This window comes from Aegilops tauschii, chromosome 7, assembly GCF_002575655.3.
Source record: "Aegilops tauschii subsp. strangulata cultivar AL8/78 chromosome 7, Aet v6.0, whole genome shotgun sequence".
Taxonomy (NCBI): domain Eukaryota; kingdom Viridiplantae; phylum Streptophyta; class Magnoliopsida; order Poales; family Poaceae; genus Aegilops; species Aegilops tauschii.
The window spans coordinates 46,700,845-46,714,875 of NC_053041.3; the positions used below are offsets into that span (position 1 = coordinate 46,700,845).

The 14,031-nt window shown below is 44.2% G+C and overlaps 1 protein-coding gene and 1 non-coding gene across 2 annotated transcripts; one reads left to right on the plus strand and one right to left on the minus strand.

The window, feature by feature from the left end:
* Window positions 1-149: 149 nt before the first annotated feature.
* TRNAA-AGC (transfer RNA alanine (anticodon AGC)) lies at window positions 150-222 on the minus strand. The gene has a single exon. It is a non-coding gene; the product is annotated as a tRNA-Ala (tRNA).
* Window positions 223-2,235: 2,013 nt separating this feature from the next.
* Window positions 2,236-7,016, plus strand: LOC120968918 (F-box protein At5g49610-like). The gene is made up of 3 exons (XM_045231227.2): window positions 2,236-2,386; window positions 4,940-5,082; window positions 5,625-7,016. The coding sequence occupies exons 1-3, from the start codon at window positions 2,236-2,238 to the stop codon at window positions 6,780-6,782; spliced, it is 1,452 nt and encodes a 483-aa protein (XP_045087162.2). The 3' UTR covers window positions 6,783-7,016.
* Window positions 7,017-14,031: the final 7,015 nt, after the last annotated feature.

The window sequence follows — 14,031 nt, forward strand, 5'->3', positions numbered from 1 at the left end:
TGATTGATATTGTTCAACACTGATCATTTGTTCGGGAATGTCAGTCAAGTCAATACTTCAGGAACTGAATTTGTTGATAGATGCTGTAATCTTGGATTTTTTACAGTATTCAGATATATCCATAAAATTAATAAAAAAAAAAAGCAGAATGGAGAAGTGGGGTATCGATCCCCATACCTCTCGCATGCTAAGCGAGCGCTCTACCATCTGAGCTACATCCCCTTGTTGACCACAAATTAGATTTAACCTACTTAGTGGATGGTGCACTGCAGAGTGTACACTACATCTAGAGGCCAGTTTATGCAGTGCTCAAAACCTAAGGGATGATTACCTGATTTTAAAGCCTTTAGATTTATGTGTGTTGTGATTAATATTAGAGAGAAATGACAAATAAGATCAAGTGTGATCTTTATCGATGATGATAATTACTTGTCTGTATCAAAATATAAGACGTTTTTGCGGTTCAATTTTAATACCTAGGTAGTACTGTTTATACCATGGCAACAAGAGTATGTGGAGAGATGCGAGTGAATGTCGCTTCCTAGTTCCTTTGTAAAGTTCTAACAGCTTGACATTTCCGCCCATGTCGCTTCCATTATAATATTATATCGACCTTTTTCTTATTTTTTGAGTATGACATATTCGATTTGACTGTAGTTAAATTAATAATAATAATAATAATAATCTGTGAAAAAACACTAAAATATGTTAACCAAACAAATAGTGCAAACACCACTAGAAAATAGAGAAATGACATTGAAGCCCTTGGGGACCATCGTCTTCATCCCCTTGAATAGGCCAATCGCACAACACCGCCCACCGCTCCAATGCAGAAGTCAACCAGCCCGTCGTCGTTGAGTGCAGACAGAAGTCATAAAATCCACAATCCTATAGGAGCGGCACCCTCGAGAAGAAGTTGTCATTGCGGAAGAGCCACATATCCATGAATCAAACCTTCAGTATTTCTTACACGCCTCATGCTAGCTCCGGAGGCCACACTGACGCTTGCGGGCGTCGTTATCTTCTTGAAGACGTCGTCATGGTGTTCCTCTTCGTGTCCGGGTTCCGAGTGAAAACCTATGACTAATGTGGACTTGGCAACGACGACGCATAGCGCCGTTTCCCCTCGTGAGGGCGTTGTCGTGGAGTTTAGGCGCTATAGGGCTCCTTGTGGTGTTGTACTCAGTTCCCCAGTAATCTTTTTCGGTAGCGTAGTCGCATGCTATGTGTTCCGATTATCCTGGGATCGAGATTGTATGAGGGCCACCCCATCTCTTTGCATCGTTTGGCCTTGTACTCTATTTGGTTGTTGCTTTATATATAAAGTGGAGCGAAAGCCTGTTTTGAGATTAGGTCGTAGAACCAAACTACAAAGAGAAACCGCCACAACCTCCCTCGTGCCAACAAATCCTGCAAACTATAACCTCACCATTGGTAATGTTCGGTGAGAAAATACGCTATTGCCGCCGCAGGCAACACCGTCGCCTAGACCGGAGACTCAAGGATACCTCGTTCACCATAGCCGAAAATCTTATTATTGGTCATGTTCCAATTAGTTGCAATGGAACAACTTCCATGGGAACTCCATGCCGTATGAATCATGTTTTTTCCTGTATATTTTTAATTCTGAAATCATACCCCTAAAAAAAATCATAATTTCTTTTTTTTTGGTGAATGTTCATGAGGTATGTATCTACAACCCCTACAAAAATCAGATCCAAATTCAGAAGTACACATTGAGAAACAAAAAAAGATAAATCTAGCACGAATAGAGTCACAAAAAGACAAAAACAAAATTGATGCTATTCACATTTGTATTTGTCTTTTTTTTCTTCTCAGTGTGCATTTCGAATTTGAACAAGAAAATTTTAGAAAAAGATATATTCCTTGTGAACATTCAATCTTTTTCAAAAAAAAGTTAAAACATTTAAAATTGTTTTTTTAAATGAGAGCATGCATGTACGTGGAAGTTGGTATGACACTCTATGTTTCCCACCACCACCGCCACCGTCTATGTTGCACGGATACTTCAGAAAGCGTGTGTATCCAGCCGAATACTGCCTTGATACAGCCCGATATGTATCTCGTATGTATCCTTTGATTTTTTAAATTTTAAAAAGTAAATAATGTTTGATACTCCTGGGATACTGTTGCAATGCGGTTTGGATACGTGAAACCCTTCGTGCGAGTGAAATCCCCTCGAGAGTAAAGGCACACCTTTTGAAGATTCCCAACATGGGCATGAGTTCATGTCAAAAGATAACTATCGATGTTTTCATTCAGTTGAAAGATGAGCAAGAGAGAGCTGATGCACTGATTGACGGCAGCAAACCTATAAAAATCTCACTGCCAACTGATGGAAGTGGACCAAATGCAAGAAAAAAGGGTAATCCTATTGAGGCATGCTTTGCCATGGAAGCTTCTTTTTTTTCTTTTTTTTAATAATTATAATATATATAACAGTTTTGCTAAGTCTTAGTCGACTAAGACTTTGTTATGTCCCAGTCGATGCTATGCTCCTTTGATCTTGCATGGAAATCGGTATATTTTTTAGTTGTTTTCTTTTTTCTTCTTATACTATATGTCACAGTCTCAGTCGACTGAGACCTAACCACACCTTATATATAAGGACGTGGCTAGGGAGCGGTCGGGCGCTCGTTCGTTTGGTCGAGCACATCTCCCTTTTTAGGAAGGAAATTCCCTGATCTCCTGCGTGACCACGTGACCCTGTAACAAACAGAGATCTAAAAGGAAAATCATCCAAGATCTTTGTCATGTGCATTTATTTGGGGTTCAATTTTTTTAAAAGCCATAACTTTTGATTCGGTTATCAGAATTCAAATCTATTTTCACCGTTGGGTTTCTCATGACGAGTTCTTCAAAAGTAGATCCCATATGGATAGGTTTCATCGAATTTTTTTGTGAGCAACTTTGGATGCAATGGAGCATCTTTAGTGCCATAGGGAAGCAACTTCTTCTTATTGGCCTAATAGGACTGCCAATTAGCTTGGTTTGCGTAAAAATGAGAAACATCACACAAAACATGAGGCACCTTTAGTGCCATATAGAAGCAACTTCATTGCACTATGTGTATCTGTGAATTTTGCTACCATTATTTGCTCAGTTCCCTATTGTTGATGGTTAGTTGCCTACGGTTGATGCTTAGTTGCCTATAAATCTATAAATTGATTACCATTGATGCCCAGTTGTCTGCTATTTGGTAATTAGCTGCTTATGGTTGCTTCTTAGTTGGCTAAATTTGCAAAACAAAAAAATAGTTGCCTACAATATTGTGAAGTTGCTTATCAATGTATTTCTAAGTTGCTTAGAATCACTCTGAAGTTACCCAGATTCACCATCAAGTTTCCTACCATAACACTGCTTTCAGAAAAATTGCATGTCATAATTAGTAGTAGCAGACAACATGGCATCAATGATAGATGACCTTATAGTATTATAGGCAATTTAGAAATAACGACATATGAGTATGAACAATAGACAACTTAGAAGTATCGGTGAGGAAGTTAGGAGAATGTTAGAAAAAATTAACTAGGACACAAAATATAGTGAAGTTGCCTAGTTTTGAAATTGTTTATGATGGTGATATGATGTTATCTCTATTTTGAAATTGTCACTATTACTGGTTAGTTGTTTATTGTTGCTTAATTAGTTACTTTTAATAGTGTGAAGTTGCTTTTGTTTAGTGCTAAAGTTGCCTCATCTAGTATTAAAGTTGCTTTAAAAAATCATCGAAACCTATCCATGTGCGGTTTAGTTATGAAGAGTTCGTTGCGACCTGGCTAGCCAACACCCGCACGCTTAGTGGCGTTGGCGGGCATACTCCCCCCGAAAGGAGAAGCACAAGGGTCTCATACCATCCATCCCCACATGGTTTTGAAATTTGAAATTCATGATAGATAACTTAGATCCCACAAAAACTTTGCGATATTGTTGGCAACTTAGGTCCTTTGATGGACAACTTCATAGTATTGTATACAATTGAGGATCACTACTTCGTAGTGATGTTGGCAACTTGGTTTATAAGGTAGACAACTTAAAATCCATGTTAGACAACTTTTCACTCTATGATAAAAAAACTTTCATAGTATGGTAGACAACTAAACTATCGACGACTTAGTTTTCTATGTATGCAACTTAGAAATCATGATAACTACCTATTTCACTATAATACCCAACTAATTATGATGCTAATATGCGAATTCACTGATACACACAGTGCAATTCATCTAGTATCAAAGTTGCTTTTGTTTATCACTAAAGTTGTCTCTTCTAGCATAAAAGTTGCTTTTGTTTATCACTAAAGTTGCCTCATCTAGCATAAAAGTTGCTTTTAAAAAAAAATCATCAAAACATATCCATATGAGATCTAGTTTTGAAAATCTCATTGCAAGGAACCCAACGGTAAAAACGGTTCTTCATTCTGACACCCGGTTAAAAAGTTGTAGCTTTTTGAAACAAATTGAAATGGAATAAATGTGTTACTTTAGCACATGCATGCACACAAGTGATGTCTATCCACATGCACACGGCGAATTCCCTGCACACTGCCACCATCTGGTTTGTTAATAGTCACTTGCATCATACCCACGCTGACTCTTTTCATATGAAGGTGGACGACGTGTATGTTAATTTATCTGTAGCGCGTGCGCTCGCCATGACAAGAAAGCGCAGCTGCACTTTCTAGCATTTAGGTATATATAAACATAACCCGTATCCTAGTTTTTAGAAAATTGGCATATCGGATGTATCCCCCATATCACGTACGTACATGGACTACGCTAGCGTCGTCAAGAAGACTCCACTCTCGCCGCCATTTTTCCTCGGGATTTCCACTCCCAAAACCGCCCGCTCGATCAGTGCCTTCTTCCCCGGGAAGCTTTTGGCCGTGACTGTGTGGTGACTCTATCCTCCCGTGCAGAGGAAGGGTTTCTATTAATTGCTGGTCTAATTTCTCCGCCCTACCCAGATCGTCCGTGTCTTCCCGTCAAGAGCCGCCGCCGCCGCCGTGAACAGAGCACCGTCGCGACGCCGCCGGAAATCGCCGCCAGAGCCCGCTCCAGAGTAAATCCCATCTGCTCTTTCCGCCCATTCTCTCCTTTGGTTTAAGCCGATACATCAGTAGATCACCGGAGCAGTTGTTTCTTCTTGCGCCAAATCCGTCGCCCCATCTGCGTTTTTCTCCGGAATCACTGGAGCGTTTTTTTTTTGGTTCCCCACCGCACCTTCTACTGCTGAGCTTTGAGCTCATCAGGATGGTGCTTTTTCATATTTTTAGCGAATTTTCCATATTAGGTTTGTGTAGATTGTACAATGAAAATGGTTATACTACTATCTTTTACGTACGTACATTTTAAATACGTGTAAATGTTAGGAGTAGAGGCGTGTACAACATGAATGCAAATAGTACAGTTCACATTTTTCATAGCGTCAAGGGCGCAACAATTTGTTAGTGCAAAGATAGGGGGGAACAGCACCGACGATCTTTGTCACAGAGGAACATAACACAAAATACCACCCGGAGTGATTTCTTAGCAGATCCCTTTTCTTCTTTTTCGAGCGCTAGCTGTACTAATGTTTGATTCTTCTTGTTTTTTTCCTGTCAGCGAGCAATCAGCATGCCGGGCAGCAGCGGCGTGACCGCCTTCGACGACCTGCCCGAGTGGCTCGTCGTCGACGAGATCCTTGTCCGCTTGCCGCCCAAGGACGTACTCCGCTGCCGTGCCGTTCGCAAGTCGTGGCGCAGCGGCACATCCACCGACGCGTTCATCCTCGGACACCACCGTCGCCAGCCCTCGCTCCCCATCATCCAACACAAATTAGGCATCTGCCGCGTCGTCGGAGGCTCCAATGATCTAAAGATACGGCCTGTCATCCGGTATGATGGCTCCTTTACAAAATTCCAACTCCAAGCCGCCTGTGATGGCCTCCTCATCGTGTCGCAGCAAGCCAATTTCTTCATCTGCAATCCAGCCACCCTCAAGTGTGCTTCCCTGCCACGTCCTCCACTACGGCCACGCTTCAGTTTCATCGACGTAGTCGGCTTCTACCGGCACCCCACATCTGGAGAACACCGGATACTCTGGGTGTCATACACGAAACCCATTAGGATTTACGAGACATTTCAGTTGCCTGATTACTTTATCCTTGCGGTGGGATCGAGCCAGCCAAGATGCATCCAATGGCCGACTGTTTCAAAACAAAAGTATTTTCCTGCTACCCGGTCTACCGATTGTCCGCCAGTCCACCATCGTGGTAGCCTGCACTGGCTAATGGGCCTCAACATAGTAGTATTTGACACCGTAGCCGAGACATTCCGGCAGATGAGCCGCCCAACACAGTTGGGCGATATGGTGTCATTGTTGGATATGGGCGAGGCCCTTGCTTTGTGCCACGTCGCCCCTGACTGCGCTACATTAGATGTTTGGGTGTTGCAGGACTATGATGCCGGGACCTGGGGCTTTCACTACCGGATTGACCTGTTAGGGATGGAGGCATCACCACCGATTAATTGGATGTTCCAATCTATCCCTAGGATGGCTCTGATCAATGAGCGTGAGCTGTTGATCCAGAGGCATATTCACCATCTATTGCATTGTGACATTGATGGTGTGTTTTTAGGTAATGTGGAAAGCGAAGAGCGTTTATCGTGCTGGACACTTACTCGGCATTGCCTCCAAGAGAGCATGATTTCACTTCCATTGTTTGAGACGCAAGAAGAAGAAGCTGTGAACCAGGAGCCTCCATTCTCCATTGTGTTATAAAGATGCCATGCTCCATGTTAATGCTTTGGACTAGTTGTTTGCGGTGCCCTTAGAGTATCTGTCCCATATGGGCCATGCTTGTATTCTTACCATTCAGTACTTTGATGTTGTAACTTGTAACTTCTAAACAATGGAGTATCTACAGAATCGTTTACTGTTCTCCCCTCCCATGTTTACTTTCAGCTTGCAATGTTAAAAACAACGAATGGCGTGGTTGCAGTTTGGAATGGCCGATTCCTCCATGAGATGTTATGGCATTTTTGTTGTTGAATTGGAAACTATAGTTATTCCTTTCTGTAGCTTAATTTTTTGATGTTTCATGTTCAGTCCACACATATCTGGTCGCGTGACACTTTGTGTAGAGATGTCCTTTTTCAGGTATATTTGAGAAGCTGGCTGTGATTTTGTGCTCACCATGGTTTTGTCTCTGATTGTTACTACAGCAATAAGTAATTTGTTCACCACTACTGTTTTGTGTCTGATTGCTGCTTCAATACAGCTATTGTTAAAAAGAAACCGACAAGTACTTTCTTTCATTGACTAACCATTCGGAGAAAGGAGCTTTGCTGTTGCTTTTGTGTCCAGGGTTTCCTTTCTTTTGAAAGGCATAAGTTACAAGATATGTCTTCGTAATCATCATCTTGTAGTCTGCTGGAAGGCTATTGATAGTGGTGCCTTGAGGATCCGTGGTGCAGGTAAAACTGTCCATTCAGGCCACCAAACGCATCAAAGCTGCATCCGCGCTCATGCTGTGCAGACCCATCCATGGTTTTGTGTTTGATTGTTAATCCAGTACATGCATTGTCATTTTCTTTTTGTTATGAACCATTATTAGTTGACTTTCACCTGTTGGGGGAAAATGCTTTTGGTGATATCCTGGAAGCTTTGCCGGGGTCTTTTCTTTCCTGCTTGCTGCTTTTGGGTCTAGGATTTCGTGCTATCTTGATCAGCATGTTATGGTTTGCTGGAAGGCACTGCCGTTAGATTGTTTTGGTTTGAAGCCTGTGTATTGGTTCCATTTTCATAACCAACATCAATTTCAGTGATTCCCTCAACAGAAAAAACATCAATTTCAGTGATTTTCAGTGATATTTAATTTGGTGAAGCACATATAAAGATGAACATCGATCAATCGTTCAGAAATGTATGATGGTGCATGGTGGTGTATCTGCAGTTCTTTTTCCAGATTGAACAATTAGCACCGGAGAATTACTAAGTGTCCAAGTTGATGGTAAGTTTTATCTCTGATATTTTTTTATCCTCTCACGTCCTTTAGCGAGACGTGAATATGTTAACGTCCGCTGTACATTACTAATGTTTGCCTTTTCTTTTCTAATTATCAGCATGCCGAACAGCAGCGGCGCGGCTGTGCTCAACGGCCTACCCAAGTGGCTCGTCGTTGGCGAGATCCACATCCGGCTACCGTCTAGAAACGTACTTCGCTGCAGCGTCGTCTGCAAGTCGTGGCGCAGCTGTACTTCCACTGACGTGTTCATCCTCGACCACCATTTGCCGTCAGGCCTTGCTTCCCATCGTCAAACATGGAGAGGGCATCTACCTCTTTCTTTGCCACCGCGGACAGTGGCTGATTTGAACAAGATACTTCGTGGCTTCTTGTGGTGCGGTAAGACCGAGGCCCACGGAGGCAACTGTGAGCACCGTTTGCATGCCCAAATGGGCAGGTGGCCTAGGTATCCCAGACATACGGTGGCTCAATATCGCTATGCAAGATCGTTGGCCATGGTTGCACAGCTCAGATATGTCGAGACCGTGGACGGAATTCTCTATTATGGTGCCAAAGGAATCGATGGCGCTATTCCAAGCAGCCACGAGGAGTGTTATTGGCAACGGAGAGGGCACTTTGTTTTCGGAAGATCGGTGACTAGGTGGGCTATGCGTGAAGGAGCTGGCGGCGACCCTACAACCTAGGATTCCGCCACGGGAACAGGCATAAAGGATTGTTCAAGAGGCTCCGTCGAGCAATGTGTGGGCCAATGACATTGGCTTAGACATGGATGCCGGTGCACTGGATGAGTATCTTAGGTTGTGGCCACGGATCTCTGATGCTCAACTTCACGAGGATGCTATGGATGCGGTGAGAAGGTCCTGGGAGGGGATGGCCATTTCTCGGTTAGATCGACTTACGCGGCCAAGTTTGCGGGACGAGAGATCACCCCTATGGTTGACTTCACCTAGAAGTCTAAAGCACCCCTTCAATGCAGATTTTACACGTGGCTGGCGATTAAGAATCGCTGTTGGACGTCCGACCTTCGAGCGCGGAGGGGTTTACCACACCAGGATACATGCCCACCATGCACGCAACATGATTAATCAATGAACCCTCTAATGCCCGGGTGTGTCTTCTTGCGGACGTTTTGGTCGATGATTGCGTGGCATTGGGAGTGCCTCATCGGACTCCAGATGTGGATGCCACGATGACGGATTGGAGTCTTGACAAATCAATCACGGTTGGAACCCGAAAGATCTCAGAGGGTTGCTGGTTTTGGGATTTTGGCTACTTTGGAAACACAGGAACACCATTGTGTTTGATGGCGAGACACCGGTGGTTGGGTCTCTACTAGAGCAGTATGACAAGGAGTGCATGGCGTGGAAGCAGGCCGGTCTCCTCAAAGGAGACATTCAACCTCTTTTGGTAGCTATAGGTAGGTGGGTTAGCCGCGAGTAATCTGTTGTCGTGGTAAACGGTGGTGTGTGGGTGTCAAAGTTTGTTGTAACACCCACGGTGGACTTGGCTCTATCCCATTTTCTATCTATAATATATGATACACATGGTGTGCATATTCGAGAAAAAAAACATATGCAACCCAACCACATGCAAATGTGTGTCCCTGCCACATCCTGTACGATGGCCAGGCATGAGCGGCGTCAACATAGTCGGGTTCTACCGGCACCACACATCTGGAGAACATCGGGTGCTCTAGGTATCATACTCGATAACCACCAGGAGTGACATCACAGTTGATTTGCCTGATTACTTCGCGCTCACGGTTGTATCGGACCAGCCAAGATGCATTAAATGACGGATAGTTTCAGAAGAAGACTTCACCACTACCTGGTCGTCTCACTATCTACCAGTCCACCATATGGGAGCGTGCATTGGGCAACGAACCTCAACATATTGGTATTTGACACCGTAGTCGAGACATCCCGAAAGACGAGCTGTCCAGGACAGTTGGGCGATCTGGGGTCATTGTTGGATGTGGGCACTGCCCTTCCTTCCCGCCACGCCATCCTTAACTACATCACTTTAGATGTTTTGGTATTGCAGGACTATGATGTCGAGACATGAGGCTTTCAATACCAGATTACCTTGTTAGAGACGGAGGCATCACCACCGATTAATTCGGGGATGGGGTATTACCTTAGTCTGGCTGTGATCAATGAGCATGAGCTGTTAATTGAGAAGGATCATCACTTGTTGCATTGTGCATTGATGGTGTGTGTAGAATTGTATTGAATAATTGTTGATGCAATATTGTGCCGATACAAGAAGTATATATAAGAGCCAAGCCGCACCTAACCTAGCCCTGTTACAAACCGAGTAGGAGTCCTAATCCTATTACAAGTTGTATTCTAACATCCCCCCGCAGTGTCAACGGTAGGCTCGACGACGTTGAGACTGAAGCGAATGTCTTGAAACGGAGTAGTCGCCAGACCTTTAGTAAAGATATCAGCGAACTGAGCAGAAGTAGGCACATGGAGAACACGAACTTGACAAAGAGCCACCTTCTCTCGAACAAAATGAATGTCGATCTCAATATGCTTGGTTCGACGGTGTTGAACCGGATTCCCTGACATGTAGACAACTGAAATATTATCACAGTAAACACTGGTAGCTTGCTCAATAGAACGGTGTAGCTCCGACAGCAATTGGCGCAACCAAACCGTATCAGCAACCGCATGAGCCACAACGCGGTACTCAGCTTCAGCATATGAGCGGGAGACCGTAACCTGCCTTTTTGAAGACCAAGAAACCAAATTTTTACCAAGATAAACACAAAATCCGGATGTGGACCTACGAGTATCTGGACAACCAGCCCATTCTGTATCAGAGTAAGCTATCAAGGAGGTGGGAGAGGATTTGTTGATATGAAGACCTAAGTCTAGTGTGCCTTTGAGATATCGAAGAATACGTTTGACATGATTGTAGTGTGGAATACGAGGATCATGCATGTATAAACAAGCTTGTTGAACAGCAAAGAAATTTCAGGACGAGTGAGAGTGAGATACTGAAGTGCACCGGTAAGACTACGATAAAGAGAAGGATCACCGTCGGCAGAGAGTTTGGAATCTGTATCAACAGGGGTACGGGAAGTTTGACAATCAAGCATACCAGCACGAGAAAGAAGATCCAGAGTGTACTGCCATTGAGACAAGAAAAGACCGGAGGAGTCACGGATAACAACAATACCTAAGAAGTGGTGAAGAAGACCTAAATCTGTCATAGAAAATTCGTGGCGAAGAAGAGAAATAATATGATCTAAAAATTGTTGTGAGGAAGCTGTGAGGATAATATCATCAACATATAAAAGAAGGTACGCAGTGTTGGTGTTGTGATGAAAGGTGAAGAGAGAAGTGTCAGAACGGGAAGGGGTAAAACCGATGGTTTGAGCATAAGTAGAAAAGCGTTGAAACCAGGCACGTGGTGCTTGTTTAAGACCATAAAGAGATTTTTGAAGAAGACAAACATGATTAGGATAGGACGAATGTTCGAAGCCAAAAGGTTGTTGACAATAGACTGTTTCTTGAAGACAGCCATGAAGAAAAGCATTTTTGACATCTAGTTGATGAATTGGCCAGGAAGATAAGACGGCGATGCTAAGGACAGTGCGAATAGTGCTGGGCTTGACAACTGGAGAGAAAGTCTCATCATAATCGATGCCGTGTTGCTGAGAGTAATCACGGAATACCCATCGAGCCTTATAACGTGCAAGACTCCCATCCGAATTAAATTTATGGCGAAAAACCCATTTGCCCGAAATGACATTTGTATTGGAAGGACGAGGAACTAACTGCCACGTGTTATTCTGCAGAAGGGCATCATATTCATCTTTCATAGCGGCGGCCCAATTAGGATCTAGGAGAGCGGATTTGTAAGATTTGGATAGAGAGGAAGGAGATAAAGATGCATGAAGATTGAGACGATCTTTTGCAGGTAAACGAAACCCGGACATGGCACGTGTGCGCATGGTATGATCGTTAGTAGGAGCTGGAACAGGAATAGCATGAGCAGGAGGGGTGGGGAAAGATGTGGTGGACGCGTCCGGCGCAGCGGAGGAAGCGGACGCGGGAGATGGCGGTGAAGACTTTGGCGGCAGGAGGTCTGCCGCGTCAGAGTGTAATGTGTTTTCCTCTGCCGGGACAGAGGTGATGACAGAAGTGGTGGTGGCAGGATCCGCTACTGCGGCTGGTTTCGCTGGACTGGTCGGCGGGTGAAAGAAGGGAAGATGATTGCGACGAGAGGGACTAGTGGGCGGCGTGGGTGAGTTGGGATCTAATTGTTGACGCTCGAAAAAGGGAAAAATATTTTCAGCGAATGTTACATGACGAGACACATGAACCCGACCACTAACAAGGTCTAGACAACGATAACCCTTGTGCTTGTCGGAAAAACCTAGATGGACACACGGGATAGAGCACGAGAAAAGTTTGTTAGGAGAAGTGGAGTAGGAGTTTGGGAAACAAAGACAACCGAAGACGCGAACGTCAGAGTTATTTGGATGAGAGAGAAATAAAGAGAAGTAAGGAGTAGTTTGTGGGTTAACTTTAGATGGACGAATATTGAGTAAATATGTGACCATGTGGAGGGCCTCAGCCCAGAATGTCGGAGGCAGAGAAGAGTGAACAAGCAGAGTGCGAATGATGTCATTAAGAGTACGAAGAGAACGCTCGGCTTTGCCGTTTTGAGGGGAGGTATAAGGACATGAAAAACGCAAGAGAATTCCATATTGTAGAAAGAAATTTTGATTTTTAAAGTTGTCAAATTCACGACCATTATCACATTGGATGAATCTTATAGGGAAGAAAAAGTGGACCGAGACATAGCGCTGAAATTTAATGAATATATTATGAACGTCGGATTTGTTGCGTAAAGGAAAAGTTCAAACATAATGAGTAAAATCATCAAGAATCACGAGATAATACTTAAAACCAGATACACTTTCTATTGGTGATGTCCAGAGATCACAATGAAGTAATTCAAAAGGAAAAGTACTAGAGGATTGAGAGGAACTAAAGGGAAGGCGAACATGTTTGCCCAATTGACATGACTGACACATAGAAGAATTATGAGAGTTTCTATTATGAGGTATTGAAAATTCACTAAGAAGTGTGGATAACATATTTTTATTGGGATGGCCGAAACATTGGTGCCACAGATCAACAGAGGCCGCCATAGATGTTGGAGGAGCAGCGGCCGGAACACCATGGAGAGAATATAAATCACCGGAGCTATTAAATCGAGCGATCTCGGCCTTGGTCCGGTAGTCTTTCACAGACAAACCAAAGGGGTCAAACTCAATAAAACAAGATTATCAGTGGTGATTTGGCGAACAGAAATCAGATTTTTAATAAGGGCAGGAGCTACAAGAACATCATGAAGAAGCAAGGGCTTAGTTGGGGATTGGATTTGAGTCTGACCGACATAGTAAATAGGAATAGAAAATCCATCACCGAAAGTAATAGAGGGAAAAGATGAAGTCGTGCAAGAAGAAAGCAAATTACTCGATGCAGACATATGACGAGAAGCACCAGAATCGAAAATCCAATCCGTACCTGAGTTCCCTTGTGCAGCAAAGTTGTTCATGGCTTGTAGAAAAGCAGCTTGGTCCCAGCTCGGAGTCGAAGTAGAGTCCGGTGTAGTCATGGGAGCTTGCGGGTGTGGTGGCGTCGGCACTAGGGCCGGCATCAGCGTAAAGAGAGAGACACCATCATTGTACTGCTGCATGTAGGGGGACGATGGAGCACCATAGGATGCATAAGGACTGGTGTTGTAGATCGGTGGCGCGGAGGAGGGAGCAGCGTGGTATGCGGCCGTAGGCTGTCGGGGCGCGAGGATGGACGCGCCGGTGTGAGGGCGAGCACCGGGCTACCAGCCACCGGTATAGGCAGGCGGGGCACCACATGGCATAGGGGCGGACCAGGGCATGGGCCACGCCTGGACTAGCCTTGTCCATGGATCAGGAGATGGGCGCCATCCGGATGGCGGTGGTGGTGCAGTTGATGAAGC

What these genes read in the sequence shown, in the direction of transcription:
- LOC120968918 (XM_045231227.2), top strand. Translation starts at nt 2,236, where the DNA reads ATGGGCATGAGTTCATGTCAAAAGATAACTATCGATGTTTTCATTCAG. An exon ending in ACCAAATGCAAGAAAAAAGG is followed by an intron (nt 2,387 to 4,939) that starts GTAATCCTATTG and finishes CCTCCCGTGCAG; the next exon opens with AGGAAGGGTTTCTATTAATT. An exon ending in CCGCCAGAGCCCGCTCCAGA is followed by an intron (nt 5,083 to 5,624) that starts GTAAATCCCATC and finishes TTTTCCTGTCAG; the next exon opens with CGAGCAATCAGCATGCCGGG.